This window comes from Ochotona curzoniae, unplaced genomic scaffold (genome assembly GCF_017591425.1).
Source record: "Ochotona curzoniae isolate NIBS_2020 unplaced genomic scaffold, NIBS_Ocur_1.0 contig_2235, whole genome shotgun sequence".
Taxonomy (NCBI): Eukaryota; Metazoa; Chordata; class Mammalia; order Lagomorpha; family Ochotonidae; genus Ochotona; species Ochotona curzoniae.
The window spans coordinates 783,718-801,384 of record NW_024465384.1 but is presented as its reverse complement, the minus strand read 5'-3'; the positions used below and the strand labels follow the sequence as shown (position 1 = coordinate 801,384).

General features: G+C 57.1%; 2 protein-coding genes across 2 annotated transcripts in view; one reads left to right on the top strand and one right to left on the bottom strand.

The window, feature by feature from the left end:
* The window catches only part of CACNA2D4 (calcium voltage-gated channel auxiliary subunit alpha2delta 4), a 75,776-nt gene that overhangs the window by 19,902 nt on the left and 38,207 nt on the right, over window positions 1-17,667 (bottom strand). Inside the window, exons 24-26 of the mRNA XM_040972232.1 lie at window positions 15,765-15,860; window positions 13,814-13,941; window positions 11,454-11,534 (exon numbers count right to left, since the gene is read on the bottom strand). Of these exons, the coding sequence (XP_040828166.1) occupies window positions 11,454-11,534; window positions 13,814-13,941; window positions 15,765-15,860 (305 nt within the window). The remainder of the gene's footprint in view (window positions 1-11,453; window positions 11,535-13,813; window positions 13,942-15,764; window positions 15,861-17,667) is intronic.
* LRTM2 (leucine rich repeats and transmembrane domains 2) lies at window positions 193-6,311 on the top strand. The gene is made up of 4 exons (XM_040972239.1): window positions 193-367; window positions 777-924; window positions 3,447-4,037; window positions 5,816-6,311. The coding sequence occupies exons 2-4, from the start codon at window positions 858-860 to the stop codon at window positions 6,268-6,270; spliced, it is 1,113 nt and encodes a 370-aa protein (XP_040828173.1). The 5' UTR covers window positions 193-367; window positions 777-857; the 3' UTR covers window positions 6,271-6,311.

Genomic DNA, 17,667 nt, shown 5'->3' with positions numbered 1-17,667 from the left:
TGGCCTCTGACGCCCTGGGCGCACCTGGAATGAAGTGAGGGTCTGTGTGCCACCTAAGGGACTTGGGCTAGGCAGCCCCTGAAAGTGGGTGAGCACTCCCTCTTGTGGCCCTGCTAGTCTGCTTCGGGAGCAGCTGCAGTAACCTGACCCACTAACCCCCGCCCCCAATCCCTTGCAGTCATCTTTAGACCCCTTGAGCTGATGAGTCTCCGGAGCAGAAGGCGACTACTCCGAGGACCGCGTATCCCGGAGGTTCACTCCTAAAGTGGTAGTGAAAGTAGGTGCCGGAGGCTGCCCAGCACCTTCCACTGGACCCAACACAGGTGGACACTTCCCAGGGCCTGGCCCCTGCTTGCCCGGAGCCATGGTAAGCAACTGTGAGCCTGGGGATCCTGGCATGGGCAAGAGGGAGGTCATTGGGATGTGACTGACACCTCCCACCACTGTTACCCACGAGAGATGGGGCTCAAGTCTCTCCACCTGGGTGGTGACGTATTACCATGAAAACATCAAGGACCTGACATGCCATAGAGATGGCCGTGGGAAGAGGTGGGAGGGACTGCGGTGACTGCAGCTTAGCTCCTTGGGGTCCTGCCTGAGGCTGCCTGGGGAGCTGAAGGCTTCCAGACTTCTCTCGCTTCTCCTCCTTGCCCTGGGAATTGTAGCTGAGACGAACAGGAGAGGAATAAGGGTGTAAAGAGATACCCGGGCCCTCTCCCTAACCCCTGCGCTGGAACGGGGCCTCGGCTCAGTGATTCTCTCTCTCTCTCTCCCAGGACTGACTGGCAGTACATGCTGCCGCCAAGGGGCTTCTTTCTCCCTGGAGCTGCAGGACCCAGTGAATCGTGGGGTCCACCATGCTGCCGCTGGGTAGTGACTCTGAGCAGAGGAACAGCCTGGGTGGGCAGTGGAGACGGGTGTCCTGTGAGTACATCCTTCGGCTGCGGTGGAGGCCGTAGGTGGGTGGGGTCGGGGGAACCAACTGGGCAGCAGGTGTGCCTTGGGGTGGTCGGGGGGGAGGTCTCAGGAGCTTGCTCTGGGTTGCCAGGATCATACCCCAGAATACGGCATCTTGGACAACACAGAGACTTGCTGCTGAGGACTTCGGAGCATACGCCATGACCCAGGGGTTTGTCCCAGCCCTCCCCCATGGTCTGGGTTCTTGGGCTGGCAAAAATGAGAGTCCTGCTGGAGAACGGCCGGAGTCTCCAAACCTTACCAGCACGTCCACCTGCCTGCAATTAGCCATGAGAGTGGAAGTTGCCCTCCCAGCCCAAGCCCGGAGCCATCACCTGGTTCCCCTCCCGAGTGGGCTCTTGGCACTCAGGTGGTTTCCTGTGCCAGGAAGAGGAGTCAGTGTTGCTGAAAGCAACAAAGCAAAAGTCGTCAGGGTGACAGACACCCCAAGAACATTCTCTGTCTGACGCGGAGAGACAAAGTTTGCCCGGGGCTGCGTGACCAGAAGTATGAAGTGTTCCCAAGAGATGTTATCCTGTCTCACTTCTCCCTGCCTCTCGGCCAGGAGCCAGCTGAGTGCCACCCCCTGCCTCCGCCCGCCAGCCAGGCGGCCTGAATAATTCGCCACGTGGGAGCAACTGGTCCCTGAGCCAGTCAGCTCCCTTTCAACCCCATTCCAGAATCACTCAACGCCTGTAACACAGGAGCGTGGCTTCCTGTGACCAGTGCCTGGCCCTCCCCCTCCTGTTCCCACTGGATTTCCAGGGAGGGGTGGGGACTGGGGGCAGGCAGGGCTGTCTACTGGTCCTTCCTGGGAGAGAATACAGCAGCTTCCAGATGTGTTGATCCTTTAGAGATAAGCCAGGTGGGCTCAATTCTTCTTCTTCTTTTTTTTTTCTCCTGCTTTGGGAGGTGGATGTTTCCAGTGACATGGGTCAGGGTTAGTGTGGAGCAGGCTGGGCTGGCAGCAGAGGGGCAGGAGGGCAAGTAGTAGCAGCAGGTGACCCCAGATGGCCAGGCTCATTTCCCCATCAAGGACAATGAGGTTCAGGTGTCAGCCTGGCAATGTGTCTCTCACCCTGTCACTGAAGATCCAGACGGGGAAGGGGCAGGGGAGGCGATAGTCTCATTCCTGTTGCATCAGGCTGTGTCCTCAGGGACATGGGATAACCAGACCCCAAGCGTTTAGCTCTGTCTCCCCTTGCTGGGGCAGCTGCTGCCTGGCTGGGACCACCTGGGTTATGGACAAGGCCACGTCTGCCTGCCTGTGTCCCACAGTCAGGGCCTCTGCTGACAGCTTGGCAGGGCAGAACGGTGCTGAACTCGCCATGTCCCCCGTGAGGCAGCAGACTTCTTGGGAGAGCATCGAGGTCACTGGAATGCCAGCTGCTCTGCCTCTACCGTCTGCCGGGTCACCTTACCAGCCACTGCACAGGGTGACCTCATGCAGGCCCTTAAGGAGCTGGGTTACCTTTCGCCGTGCAGGGAAGCTTCTCTGTACGGTTCCAGGAGGCGCTGCTTCATGGCCTCATGGCCAGCCTGCTGGTTACAAGGGCGTCTCTGGTCCTGCTATTCCCCCCATGCGTTCTGCTGCAGGAGACCCTAGGTGGGCCTGGGTGCCACATGCCGTCAGCACCAAATCCCCAGCACTGGCACTGTCTTGGATGTGGTGAAGGTGGCAGCGTCCTGGAGGCTGCAGGGGCAGGTCTAGAAAAGCCCCCCTGGGCATTTTCCGCTCTCCATGCAGAGTGTGTTCTGGGTCTGTGCAGCCGCAGGCTGAGGGCCTCCACAGTGCAGCTGTGTTGGAAAGAGACGCTCTTGCTGCTGGTGTGGGATGAGTTTCTCTGCTATCCTGACACGCGTGTCCTTTAGCTGGTCATTATCTGTGGTGTCCTGAGCTGAGGAGACTCTGTCGCCCTGAGCTGGGTCGTCGCTGTGGATGGACCTGTGTGTCACATTTGATTGCAGCAATTTCTTGGTCCCATGTGTGGATGGCATGGTGTGATGTCTGTTACTGTGGAAATGGCTTTTTAAAAAACATTTACTTGAAAGAGTTGCAGATAGCCAGGGAGACAAAGAGGGCTTTTCCATCTACTGCTTTAATTCCCGAATGCCTGCAATGGTCCGAAGCCAGGAGCTAGGAGCATCTTCTGGGTCTCCCACGTGCGTGCAGAGGCCCAATTACTTGAGCCATCCTCTACTGCCTTTCCAGGTCCTGAGTAGGCAGCTGGATTGGAAATGGAGCAGCCAGGACACAAACTGGCTCCCGTATGGGACACCGACTCCACCGGCGGAGGTCTAACCTACTACAGTGTTGTACTGGCTCCCTAGAGATCTTTTTTTACTGGTGGTTAGTGAAGGCTTGCACACTGCTCATGACTTGTGCCAAAGCAGATGCAGCCATGAAGCTGTTGTGATGTGAACTTGGAAAGGAGGGGATGAAAGCCGGAGGTTGTGACCCCAGCCCGTGGTTTTCTTTCCCCTCACAGGGATCACCTGCTGGGTTGCCCTCTGTGCCGCCGAGGCCCTTCCTAGCTGCCCATTCTCCTGTAAGTGTGACAGCCGTAGCCTGGAGGTAGACTGCAGCGGCCTCGGCCTCACCACGGTGCCCCCGGATGTGCCCGCGGCCACCCGAACCCTTTTACTCTTGAACAATAAACTGAGTGCCCTGCCGAACTGGTCTTTTGCCAACCTGTCCAGTCTACAAAGACTAGACCTATCCAACAACTTCCTGGACCAACTACCCGGCTCGGTGTTCCAGGACCTGACGAATTTGACAGAGCTGCAGCTGCGCAACAACAGCATCAGGACCCTGGACAGGGACTTGCTGCAGCGCGCACAGCTGCTACGCCACCTGGACTTGTCCATCAACGGCCTGGCCCAGCTGCCCCCTGGCCTGTTCGACGGGCTCCCGGCGCTGCGCTCCCTCTCGCTTCGCTCTAACCGCCTGCAGAGCCTGGACAGGAAGACGTTTGAGCCCCTGGCGAGCCTACAGCTGCTGCAGGTCGGGGACAACCCGTGGGAATGCGACTGCAACCTCCGTGACTTCAAGCACTGGATGGAGTGGTTTTCCTACCGAGGTGTGTGAGCACAGGGATGGTGGCTCCTGGTTGGGATGAGGTTGGGGTGGGGGGACAGGAGGGGGTGACACTGCCTCCCTACCAACTCGGCTGCAACAGTCCCAAGCTGTGTGATCTTGAGAAAACAGAACATCTTTCTGTCGCTGTGCCTCTCCTGTAAGCTGGGTGGGAAGACAGCATCTGGGAGAGTATTACATCAGCCACGTGGGCAGCATCTCGGAGGGTGCCTGGCGTCCTGTAAGTCCTTGACCCCACAATCATCCGCTGGTGCGTTTGCCAGCAGCGCTCATCAGAGCAAGTGGATTTAAGATGTCGTTTGGCCCTCAGCAGGTGCTGAATGAATGAATATTGAAACTCTAGAGATAACGCTAACACTTCTCATCCGAGTCTCCCAACTTTCATTTGCATACTCAGCCACACTTTCCATGATTTCCATGCCACGCGTGTGAGTGCGTGAGTGAAGGGCCCCTCAGATACTGTAAAGTGCCATCTTAGTCACTGGGATCAGGTCCCGCTCTTGGATGCGCGAGGAAATGATTAATACTGGTGGCATGGTTTCCAGTTTACAAGTATCTTTTCAGGCACATTGCTATTTTGATCCTTCTGGCTGCTGTTCTTATTTTACAGCTAGGGAGAATTGAGACTTACACGTAATTAGATAAGGTAAGGGATGATGACATAGCCAGAGTTCAAGTTTGGGTTTCTTTGTAGGGTATAAGATGGCTCTAGGGGCAGATTCATCTGCTGTGGCACCTACAGTGGCCCTAGGAGCCCGAGGCCAGGTGTCTTCAGTCAGGCCTGTGTAACACCCTTAGAGCAGGTCCCTACCCTCCCCATATTCCCAGCACAGAAGAGCAGGAAAGGGGAACATTCCCACTGATTCTGTTTGCAACAGCAGAATTGCTTTCAACCTTGCAGCCCCTCTCGAATAGATGCTGGGAGGCTCCCGTCAGTGTGCCGGGCAAAGAGGGGTGCCTGGTGCATGAGCCCACCAGGAGCCTGGGCCATGACAGTGACAGTGGGGCTGGAGCCCAGGCCCTCCCACAGGCGTTTCCCTCTTGGGTCCAGATTTTCCGGCTCGGTTGCAAGAGGGTCTAGACCCAAGCTCCGCTTTCTGGGAACCACAGTGGCAGGTGGCTGTCCTTAGCTACTGCCTCACTTCCAGCCCAGTCCTGCCTGGCTTTGCCGTCGCTGCCTGCACTCCTGCAGCAGTACAGCCCCATCTCTCGTGTCTCCAGATTCCCCGGCAAGATGTCCTGTCTCTCTCCCTCTGGGTTGGCCCTGTTGGGCCTTCGGGTTGCTTTTCCACAGGACAAGAAGGACATACTCTGTATTTCTCCTCCATCCGGGCACGTAGGTGGAGGCAGGCAGTGGCTTTTGACCAGTGTCCTCTGAGGGCTGAGGTGCTGCATCCAGGTTCATAGTGCAAGGCTGTGGTCTGGTTGGGATGGCTGTGAGCTGTGTCTTCTTGCTGTGAGCCGTGTCCTCAGTGGGAGGGGCTGTCTTACTCTGGAGGCAGATGGCCGTAGCCGTGTGCTTCTCCATACACAGAGGTAGTGATGATTTCTATTTTTTGTGGCTTCCACAGGATGGGATGGCATGACATGGAACTCCTCACCCAGACATGGGGACTCCAAACTGGGGCTGAATTGCTGCTAGAAACCTCTTGGCCCTTCCATTTCCAAGGAGCTGGGGATGGGAGGTGGTGGGAGAGGGAGTCTGGGTCTCCAGATGCCTGCTCAGTTCTCATCTGTCCTCTATCCATCCCCTGGCTGCAGGTGGGCGCCTGGACCAGCTGGCCTGTACGCTGCCCAAGGAGCTGAGGGGAAAAGACATGCGCATGGTCCCCATGGAGATGTTCAACTACTGCTCCCAGCTGGATGACGAGAACAACTCTGTCGGCGTGGACGTGCCGGGGCCACCCTGCACCAAAGCCAGTCCAGAACCCCCTAAGCCCAAGCCTGGGGCAGAGCCTGAGCCCGAGCCCAGCACAGCCTGCCCGCAGAAGCACAGGTACCGGCCAGTGAGTGTGCGGCGGGCCATCGGCACCGTGATCATCGCCGGGGTCGTCTGCGGCATTGTCTGCATCATGATGGTGGTGGCTGCTGCCTATGGCTGCGTCTACGCCTCCCTCATGGCCAAGTACCACCGGGAGCTTAAGAAGCGCCAGCCGCTAATGGGAGACCCCGAGGGTGAGCCCGAAGACCAGAAGCAAATCTCCTCGGTGGCCTGAGTGAGCGGGGGCCCCATCTGGCCCAGGTAGGAAGGGCAGGGTGAACACCAAGCCTTGCTCCTAGGGGTCGGCCATGCCTCCGTCCCCAACTCCACTCTCATCCCTCGCCCTGCCAGCAAACAGGTCCAGGAAGTTCATGTCTCCTGGAGGCCGCCAGGTGCGGAAGTGAAGGCCCCTGCTGATGCTCCCCCTGGAACTCCCCGGGCCTGTTCCTAAGCTCCTGGCCCAGGGCAGACAGGATGTGGGCCTCAGGAGGAGGAGGAGGGCTCACATGGAGCACCCCTTCCTGTGGGCAGCATGGGGGTTGTCACAGCTGGTGACCACACCTAGGGGGCAGGTGGGGAGACTAATGTGGGGGGGGCAAGGGGCAGGTTTTCTGACCTCTTCTAAAGTGGAAAGCTATTCTTAGCGCCCTGCAGGGAGAAAGCATCAACCCGGGCCCCACCTCTGCGCCAGTGACCTCCTGTCGGCTCCTCCAGCCAGTGGTGTCAGAGCGCGCACACATGAGCATGGAGGTCAGGCGGCTGCAGGACTTGCTCTTCCCGTGGGGGTCTCTGCCTGGAGGCCCCCGGAGGTTCCTGCTTGCTTCCTGCAGTCTCACCACCCCCTTCGCTGCCAGCAGGGGGGAGGAACCCGACAATCACACCGGGTTCCTTGGAGATCCTCTAAAGTGGGCCAAAGTGGTGCTGCGGAGGAGACCGCCGTCACCATGGCAACCTGTTCACACCTCTGGCTGGGCTTTCCAGGGACTGCCCCGGCTCAGAGGCCTGGGAGCTACATCCTACTGGGAGGGTGGCCCCTGGAGCCCAGCCACACAACCTCTGGGTGTTTCCTCAGCTCTCTCTGATCCCACTCCCTGGCCCCCTGCCCCCCAGTTTCCTCCTCCTAGTTACACTACTGAGGCTGCAATTCAACACCTTTGGCCTGTAGCTCTCACCCCCTCCAGCCTTGGGGTGCTTCAGGGCTGGGGCCCGTCCTGCTCTCTGGCAATGGGCCCTCCTTGGGGGAGGCAGGTGGTAGGGGCAGTGGCCTTCAGTCTGGGGGCTGACTCTCGTGCTTCCTTTCCTTGGGTGTGTAGGGGTTGGTGTTGTCTGCCCTACCCAACTCCCCAGGACTGTGAGCTGTACCCAGCCCTGGGGGCCACCCTGGAGGGTGGGCAAGGGCTCCTGTTGAGGACAGAGACACTGTCTCTAGGGCTGGGTAGCTTTTTTGGGTCTCTTCCTCGGGGTGGCCCCTTGGAGGGATGTCTTGGTGTGATAGCTTGGGGAGTCCCTATGTCTTCCTCTGCTGGTGGCTAGCTCCCTTGTATTCCAAGGGGGCCAGGAAGGCGTCTGTCAGGCTGGCTCCTGTCTTGGCCCCAGGGGGTCTTGGAGGTAGCACTTGGGAGGGACCAGGCCTGTGCTGGGGCAGGGTCTGAGAAGAGTGTCAGGGCAGGACAGAGCGGCCCCTCTAATTGGGAGGAGTGTGTTGGCAAGGGCACCTTGGAGGAGGTTACATAGCAGGTGCACAGCGGGCTCCTGGGGCACTGTTTCCTTTCTCCTTCATCTGAACCCAGAGTTGGGGAATTTTCTAAAGAGAATGGGGAAGAGACTGATGGTATCTAGTCTGAGACAGAAGATTTTTAAAGGCAAAATTATATTTCTGGTTTGTTGTTTCCGAAGACCAATAAAGACTGTATTTTCCTATGTACTTCCTGACTTTATTGAGTGGGAAGAGGGCGTGGGTGCTGGGGGAGCTGCTTCCTGCCTTCACCTTCCCTGGGGCAGCTGAGCTTGCACTGAGGGACACCCCCCTGCCACATAGAGCTGCGTGCCCTGGGCCCTGGTCCTTGGGCACTGCTGGGGAGGACAGGGAGGCTGCGGCCCACGTGGGAGGAGGCTCTGGGGCCATGCTCATGCTTCAGCCCGACAGTTGGGCATGTGGGCCCAGGGTGCTCCCTGGGGCAGCAAGGGGCTTGTGCAGAGAAGGAGGTGCACTGGAGCTCCCGCCCCCTACGCCCCTTGGGTTCATCTGGCCTTGCCTGATGCAAATCTGTGTTGGCATTAGTGACAGCTGGTAGGAAGAGGGGGAGGCGTTTGCTCAGAAGTCCCTGCAGTGCAGCAGCATGGCAGTGGCGGCCCCAGGGGCACCCTGCTGGCTCCTATTAGCTCCAGCGAGGTGGATGGGTTTGCCCCTGTTTAACTCCTTACCATCTTTTCCTTTCTAGACTGACACCAGACTCTAGGCTTAAAGTTGGATTGCTCTGTGCTGCCCAGCAGGTGCAGGTGGATCGGAATGGGGGCAGGGCCGCCAACAGTGGCGGCAGGGGGTGGGGGAGGGTTTCTGGGGAGGGCAGGGCCTCTGTGCCTTCAAGGCTCCTTGTGAATGGAGCCTTCTGGGCTGGTTGGGCCCGGCTGCATGGCCATTAATCCTCATAGGCTCATGGCATGGAAGCTCCTGTGGGGGGTTCAGTCCAGTCAGCTAGGAGCCGGCCCCAGTGGGCACTGAGCTCAGCCACCCTTGGCACAGATGATGAGGAATGTGGCTTTGCACCCTCTGACCCTGGTAGCCCTGCAAAACCGACTGGAAGACAAGTCCCCCTCCCCTCCTACCTCCCCCCTCCCCCTTTCCCCAGCAGCAGGTCCTGCACTGCTCCCAGAAGGAGATCTGGTCTAACAGCCAGGCCTGGCAGAAGGTCAGGCTGGGCAGCCAGTGGCCATGTGTGATGTGGACTCCTGGAGAACCAGCCACAGGGAGGCATTCTGCAAAGTGTGGCACCGCTGCCCGTGCTCACCCTGTCCCTACCCCCGCAAGCTCCTATGCGTCCCTGACCACAGCTCTTGATCAGAAAGTTAGGGATCTGGAAGTTTTGCACTAGCTCCCAGAAAATCACCTCCTCCCCAGCGTAGAGGATTCCCTCTGCAGCAGCGGGCCCCACTGTGTGAACCGGGTCCATGATCTCAGACCCAGCCAGCGGCAGCCCCGGAGGCCCTTTGCTCTGCTTCCACTGTTCTAGGCACGAATATCAAGGCACTAAGGCAGCCCCCTCAGGTCCCTTATGCTTGCATCACACATGGGGCCACTAGCCAGGCCCCAGGAGCAGACAGGCAGAACCAGAGGCCAACGAGACGACATTGCAGAAGACACTGCATGAGCACACGCGCACGCACACACACAGACGCACAGATCACACACACAGAGACATGCACACACAGACACACACACAGATCACACACACAGATGACAGACACAGACATACACAGACACGCACACACAGATCACACACACAGATGACAGACACAGACATACACAGACATGCACATAGACACACACAGACATGCACACTCACAGACACACGCACACACAGACACACAGACGCATACACTTAGACACACACAAACTCACACACACAGACACATACACAGATGCACACACAGACACACACAGACAGACACACACAGAGAACACCAACAAGACACAACACGCACAGCTCACAAAGAACAAGACAACATACAGAACGCACACACAGACGCATACACTTAGACACACACAAACACACACAGACACATACAGACATGCACACACACAGACACACAGACACACAGACACGCACACACAGACATGCACACACAGACACACACAGACACGCACACACAGACACACACAGACACGCACACACAGACACACAGACACGCACACACAGACATGCACACACAGACACACGCACACACAGACATGCACACACAGAGACACACACAGACACGCACACACACAGAGACATGCACACACAGACATACAGACACACACAGACACGCACACACAGATCACACACAGACACGCACAGACACACAGACACGCACGCACAGACACACACACAGACGCACACACACAGGTCTCCAGTGCCTCATCCTTTCCCTGTCATGTCCGTGTGCCCCAGAGCGTGAGAGTGACCGTCTGCATCAAGTTCAACCCCAGACATTGGGACACGGTTTCTATGGAAATGCCTCCTGGTTCTAATTCTGCTTCAAGTTGAAAATGTTATCAAATAACTGGGGAGTACAGAGATGTACAGCCATCAGCTTGACCTCCTTGAGGAGGGGAGGGGAGCAGGGGCAGGTCCAAGATGGCTTTTCAGGAGACAAGTTCTAGGTCAAGGTTTGATTTGGAAAAGGGCCTCGGGAAGCACAATAGGTGGGGTGAGCCCCCAAGCCCCCAGAAATGCAATGTCAGGTGGCACTCTTCTCTCTCGGGAGAGCAGCTGGAGGGGCTGGTTCCTCTCCTAGGCTGGGAGGTCAAGCCCCACCTTTTCTCCTGATCCCAGGGCCCTGAGGCCCTGCCCCTTGCCCCAGTCCTGCTTCAAGACTGCTGGTACCTGGACATGCTCTATATAGCCGAACAGGTGCCTAACGGTGTGGGTGGGTCATAAGGCCAAGGCCAAGTGCTGCAGTATACCCCTTCCTTCCCCTCCCTGGATGGCACAACTTTCAGAACCCAGCCAGGGCCAAGACGCAGAAGCAGAAACCAGAGCAAAGCGGGGGGGAGGGGGACCGCCACGGACTTCTGAGACTCCAAGAAACTGCCAAGGCGGTGGGGTGGGGTGGGAACACCCGTCCGAGGGGATCCCTGGGGAGCTGACATCATAGAAGTGGTGGCAAAGCACAGTACAGGGTGATGCACCTGGGCCTTCCAAGAGAGGCAGGTGGGGTGTTGTTAAGTACTCCCTGGGGGACTTGGGGCCGTAACTGTTCCGAGCCTCAGTTTGTTCACCTGTAAAGCAGAACTGCCACCCCGCCTCCCCGCCTGCTGCCCCAAATTGCCTTCTTTAGAGTCCTCTGAGGACTAAACGGGAAAACGCGTGGGAGGCAGTCCCCACGGTGCCTGGCGCGTACCAAGCTCACATATGGAGTTCTTACTTTAGGGATTGAGTCACAGGCCCCTTCTCACTCGTGTGAGCGGGTCCTGGAGCCCAAGGCAACCAAGGAGGCATGGGGAGAAGGTCTGGGCTGCCAGCTCCGGCTTGGGTGGCCTGTCCCCTCCAAGCCTCTCTGGCTTTCCCGGGTCTGGCTGGGTGAGCTGGCATAGGGCTGAGGTTTTATGAATGAAATGCGCAGAAGAGTTCACTTCCCCTCATGCCCACGTTGCACATGACAGGAGCTGGGCAGCCGCAGCACACAAGGCCACAGCAGTGCCAAGGGCAGTCCTACCTGCAGCCACGGCTGTCTTCTTGTCCACTGTCACCACTATGGCCGTGCTGGCTGTCACAGCCAGCGGCTCCTCCTGGTTCTCTAGGAAGACAGAAATCACCCAGTCAGCAGGTGCCTGAGGCAGAGTGGTGTAAGCTCGGCCACCGTCTCCTAAGAAAAGGCTGTACTGACTCCAGGCTCAGGCACAGCTTGTACCAAAGGAGCAGGTAAGAAGGGCTATGCTTGGGTCCCTTGCTGTTGGGAGGAGGGGTCACTGCCAGCCATGTCTTTGTGTGGTATCTTCTAGTCTGGTCTGAACCTGCCCTGTCCACATGTGGCAGTGCTACCAGCGTCACCCTGATCCTGAGGTTTTCATCTCACTGCAGGGTGGCACACCTGTCTGCTGACTGAGCTCCAGGGGCCCTGTGGGGCTGTCTTGTCCCTGTACCAGACTTGTGCCCCATCATGGGATCCCATGGGGAGGTGGGACAGGTTTGTGCCAGGACTGAGTGGTGGGTGATCTGACTGCCCTTTGTGAGTCAGTGTGAGTGGGTGGCGGCACCCACAGTTCCACACAGGGCCGTGGAGTGAGTGGCACGGAAGCCCCTGCTCTTGGCTCTTCTTTTGGAAACATCACGGCCCCCATGGGTGCCCAAGGTGGGGGGCACCATGTTAACCGGTGCTTCTGGGCGCTTCGCACCCCAGCCTCTGGAGCTGCTGGTCCAACAAAGCATCCTGGGCTGACTGGAGGTCATTGAGTACTTCCTGTGTACTAGCCGGTCTAGAGGATGACAACCATCAGCAGAAATGAGGCTGTCACGGCCACAGTGCCAGTCGCAACTGGACGGAACCTCTGCCTTCTCGAATCTATGCTGTTGCTGGGTTCAGCCTCACACTTGGCTGCCACGAGTACCTCACTGGGTTGAGCTTCTAGGAACGGACAACAGGTAAGAGTGTTCTTGATTCTAGACTTTGGCCATTGTGAAGTTGAAGGTGTGGAAGTCAACTCTTTCACCTTGGTTCTAGCAACATCTAGAAGAAACCAAAGTGGCCATGGGCCGGTATCCCTTCCTGGTCTCTGCTCCCTTCTGCTTCCTGGGCGGGATCCCTCGTTGGTTCCATGCTGCAGCCAGCACAGGCTCAGAGCAGACTAATGATACAGTATCCTGGGAGAGCTGGAATTAGAGGGCCTGTGTCACAGCAACTTGCTGTCTGGTGCCCTGGGCAGGCACCAGACAGCACCCTTTCTCCTTGCCTGCCAGCATGGGTCAGACTCTACCACACCTCGGCTGGTTCCAAAAGACAGCTGTCTGTGGGATGAACTTGGTGGCTGTGGCCAAGGGCACAATGTCCTCTGGGAGCCACGGGGCCTGGGCCTGCAGTCCGAGCCCCTCCCCTCCCCTGGCCTGCTCAGGGCTTCTTCCCACTGCAATGCAGTTGTTGTTTTCTCTTCCGGGCTGGAGAGGGGAACAGAGAGGCATCCCAGAGCCTCCTAGCTCTTGCACAAGCTGAGCAAGCAAGTACCTGCCTCTCTCTCTTCAGCAGCGCCCCCGGGGGTTGCCAGCTCTCCTCCCTCACTGAGGCATCACTCCACTTTCTTCCCCAACCCTGCCAGCAGTCAGCAGTCAGCAGTCAGACTCCAGACAGGCCTGGCTGCTGTGTTTGCTGTAAGCCAAGGAGGAAGGCATGGCTGGGGACAGGCGTGGGTTTGGGAGTGGGTAGAGCAGGAGGTGCTTTGGGAACCTGCCTGGTGGGCTTGCCTTGCATATAAAATCCTCCCCTTCTCCTCCCACTTGCACACACCCAGGCTCTGACCTGCCTTTGGAGCCCCTGGCTGTGTCCCTGTGTGCTCCTTTGCATGTCACAGAGCCTGGCTGAGCCGTTGGGTCGGGCGAGGGACACCAATGGTCATCTCCGCAGGCTGTGTAAACTGAATGAACGCTGGGCCGAGGGAAGGATGCTGGGCAGCCAGCACAGAGAGGATTCCTTCCCACCTGCTTTTCATGCCCCCAGCCCCCTCGTGGGGGAGCCTGGTCCTCGGCTGGACAGGAGGCCATAGGCTCTTTGCATGTAAAATTAAACTCACTGGGTGAGTATTTTGGGGAGCTTCTGTTTGAAACTGGGGCTGAGACCCAGCCCTCCCAAGTCTCCAGGGAGATTTTTTTTTTTTTACTCAAGAGGGCCAGGAAATCAGGCAAGGCACGAGGAGACTCAGAGAGCACTCACTGTCCCTGGCCCTCCGGTGTGCCAGGTCGCCCGGGGGGGCCTCGCGTCTGCAGGTGTATCCAGCTGAGTGTTGCCCACCCCCACCCCACACACACCCTGAGTTCTGTCTGAGATCAGGGGGAGGGGTGGGATGGAGGCACAGAGGTGAGTGTTACCTGGGCCTTCTGCCCACTGCAGGTTGAAGACGAAGCTGCCAGGAGGCCGCTCAGAGGCCTGGCGATACCACAGGGGGAAGTGGTCCATGGTGAACACGTTGGCCTCGTCCTCGGGCGTCAGGAACTTCCTGCAGGACGGAAGACTTGGGTCACCTTGGGATGGGGGGTGGGGGCAGACACTAGAGGGGACACTGCGATGCTCATGGAGATAGGGTCAGTAGGTAAGTTTGTCCTGGGGCAAGAATTTTGAAATTCATTTCCTAGTGTTTTCATAATGTGCATTTTGCAAGGACTTTTTTTTTTTGAAGATCCCTTGTATGCACGGATTTAATTTTTTTTCCCCCAGAGACTGGCATTATGACACAGCAGGTAAATCCACTGCTCATGGGCCTGGCATTGCATATGAACATTTCAAGTCTCAGCTGCTCTGCTTTCCATCCACTTGTTGCTGGGAAAGCAGCAGAAGATGGTCTAGGTGTTCGAGACCCTGTTATTCGTTGGGGGACCTGGATGGAGTTCCAGGCTTCTAGCTTCAGCCTGGTCCATGAAAGGCAGATTTACAGAGAGGAGAGAGAGAGAAATTTTCTTCTGCTGATTAATTTTCCAAATGACCCAAAGTGCCAGGATTGGGTTAGGCCATCCTGGTCTCTCATGCAGGTGGCAGGGTCCCGGAAACTGAAGCCATCTGCCACTCTCCCAGGTGCATTGGCAGGGTGCTGGGTTGGAAGGGGAACAATGGGGGACTTGAATGGGTGCTTGATGCTGGCATCACAGGTGGCAGTTTGACTCCAGCCCCTGGTTTAACTTCCTTCTGTCTGATTGTGCCTCTGAGTGAGAAAGCCCTAGGCTCTGCTGTCCGCTCTGCAGCTGCTCTAATGGGGAAGTTCAAGACTGGCAGAAGGTTCCACTGAGCATCCTGTGGAGGGGCCGCTGAACCTTGCTAAGTAGGTAGGGACTTTTGGGTTGGAGTGGGAGCAGGGAGAGTTATGGATGATGCCACAGGTAGGAACTGATGAGGAGGGGAGCTTGAGAGGGGTGGGCTCATTCCCGAAGCCGACCCGTGCCTTGGTGGGCTGCCATTCCCAGGTGAAGGGAGCGTTCTGGGGTTGGAGTGTGAGACTCAGCAACTGTCCACCCCCTCAGGAAGTCGATCAGTGTTAATTCAGGTCTCCACCCTCTGCTCCCTTTGGCAAGGTTGCAAGAGACACATGGAATACAGGAAGGGGGAGGAGGAGAGGGGAAGGTGGGAGGGAGGAGAGGAAGAGCAATTACACTGGCTTTCCTAGAAGGCCTCAGCTTGGTTAAGCAGGTGTGGATTGTTTGGAGGAAGCCCAGAAGAAGTTCTGAGGTGGTGCTCCGGCCCCCGGACGTGCAGAGCATCAGGCAGCGGGGTGGAAGGCAGGAGGCTGAGGGCCGCACCTGCGCCAGCCTGCAGGCCTGTGGAGCGGCAGGTGGCGCTCTTCCCCAGCCCTGCTTTCTCAGCCTGGCCTCAGCGCCCTGGCCCTTGATGCAAGGTCTGCCTAGGGCATGGCAGGGGGCTTTGTGGCATCCCTGGTTTCCTCCCTGTCCCCACGGGAGCTCCACCTGGCATCCTCCCTGGAGTGGGAATCACCAACCTTCCCCACGTGACGGGTCTGACAGGTGCTGAGCCTCCTGTCTCAAGCCTGAGGGTCCAGAGGAGGCTCCTGGGTCCTGGCTTTGGACCGGTCCAGCTAAGGCCATTGCAGACATTTGGGGCGTGCACCAGTGGATGGAAGACCTAATTGTGTGTGTGTGTGTGTGTTCAGCCATTCATTTCAAATAAATGGATAACTTTTTTAAACAAAAGCGTTGTTTTTCTCCTTCCCCAAGTTGTAATTCGAGTCTTCCCCATCTCCCCCATCAGCTTCTGTCCATCCAGTGACACAGGGACTCAGGCCAAAGGCACGAGGGGGACCCTGGAAGGACTCACCTGTTGGAGACCTGCTCCAAGCCCACGAACAAGGTGACCCTCAGGAGGCCGGCTCGGGTGCCCAGGAAGGCCATGTCCACCTCCTGCTCCGACTCACTGTGGGACAAAGAGAGTATGGCAGTGATGAGATGGCCCCTGCGACAGGACGTGCAGAGCTGCCTGGGCCTCTCTTGGCGGTACCTAGCCAGGCTCAGAGACAACGACCCAGGACGGCTGAGTTCCTGGAACTGACACGCCAGCATCCTGGCTCCCAGCAGCTGCTCCCTTTCCCCTTGGTGGTATCAGACCGAACTCCAAGCTTCTGCTCCTGGGTTTCGGGGAGGAGGGTGTGGAGGACAGAGAGAGGACTCAGGGGCAGAGATCTGGTGCCTGGGCGGAAGAAAGGACAGTTCTGGAACTCTCTGATGGGGATGTGAAGGCAGGAGGAGCCGGCACTGAGCACAGTCACTCCAGAGGAGTCCTGTGGTCCTCATGGCCTGGCCATTGCAGCTGAGAAGCAGGCCGGGCTGAAGCAGGACTGGTTTTGCCTTCCTCCTACCCTTCAGTGGCTGATGACCCCAGGTGCCAAAGGGGACAGTAGGCAGCAGGCTGGAGCCTTTTCCCAGCTCTAGGGGGGCTGTGGCCCAGTTTTTCACAGTGCCAGGTCTGAGGTCTCGGGTGCATTCTCCCCCAGGCTCACAGGCTAGGCTGCTGGGCTCTCCTCGCCTGAAGCTGCACCCCTTCCCCCCACCCCCGGCTGTGACTGGCAACAGTACCTGGCATGGCATTAAAATGCTTGGCCTGCAGCCTGGAAAGACACTGAGAACAGGGGCTTGGAACCCCATGTTGGCGTCTCCCCCCAGCCCCAGGACTGTAGAGCAGGGGACCATCCTACAGGCTGTGCCTGGGGAATCTGTGTGCAGTAAATAGGGGTGTGTGTGTGTGTGTGTGTGTGTGTGTGTGTGCATGGGATGGGGGTGGGATGCTTGGCACCTACATGTCTTTTTTTTTTTTTTTTGAATTTTTGAAATTTGCATCTTCTTTCTCTTGTGCTCCTAAGAACCAGGATTTTGTCACTTTGAGAATACCAATGCCAGTGTTATTCCCAGCAAGGTGAGTACAAAGCACTGTTTACGATTTTACTGATTTACTGCTCATACTTACAAAGCCCCTTAAAAGGTTTCCCCTATATCTGTCATTATTTCATAAACTCGACATGGCTAGGTTTCTGTTTCATTTGCTTTCACATTCTCTATAGAGATTATTTTCTAAAATTGAATTTTGCCGTATGTGAAACACTCGCATGGTCTTGAAGTCAGTATGAAAAATGAAGCACATTTGGGTCGAAGTGTCTGCAAATCTACAGCCCTGTTCCTTCCTTCTTCCTGCAGGTTAAAGACCTGTGTGTGTCCAGCATTGTGGTGCCTTGCTCTAGGCTGCTGCCTGGGATGCTGGAAGCCCATATGGGTAGGGGTTCTAGTCCCAACGGCTCCACTTCCCATCCAGTTCTCTGCCAACGTGCCGGGGAAGGCAGCAGGCAATGGCCCCGGAAGTGGAGCCGCTACAATCAACATGGGAGACCAGGATGCAGTTCCAGGATCCTGGCTTTGACCCGGCTCAGCCATTGTGGCTAGTTGGGGAGTTGAACTCGTGGATGGGAACTCAAGCTCTCTCTTTCCACACCTGTAGCTCTGCCTTTCAAGTAAACCTTTTTTTTTCCTTATTTTTAAGTGTGCAGGTGTGTTTTCATTCATTGGAACAAATGCTTATGTTTGGGAAAGTAAGTATGAATATACATTTGTATTTCTTCTTTTTGATAAACATTACGGATGTCATTCCTGAAGATTGTTTCGTAACAGCATTTGAGAGGATTCAGAGAGTTCATGGAACGTGCATATCATTAAAGACTTAAACAGATTTCTCT

What these genes read in the sequence shown, in the direction of transcription:
- LRTM2 (XM_040972239.1), top strand. Translation starts at nt 858, where the DNA reads ATGCTGCCGCTGGGTAGTGACTCTGAGCAGAGGAACAGCCTGGGTGGG. An exon ending in GCAGTGGAGACGGGTGTCCT is followed by an intron (nt 925 to 3,446) that starts GTGAGTACATCC and finishes TTCCCCTCACAG; the next exon opens with GGATCACCTGCTGGGTTGCC. An exon ending in GGAGTGGTTTTCCTACCGAG is followed by an intron (nt 4,038 to 5,815) that starts GTGTGTGAGCAC and finishes CCCTGGCTGCAG; the next exon opens with GTGGGCGCCTGGACCAGCTG.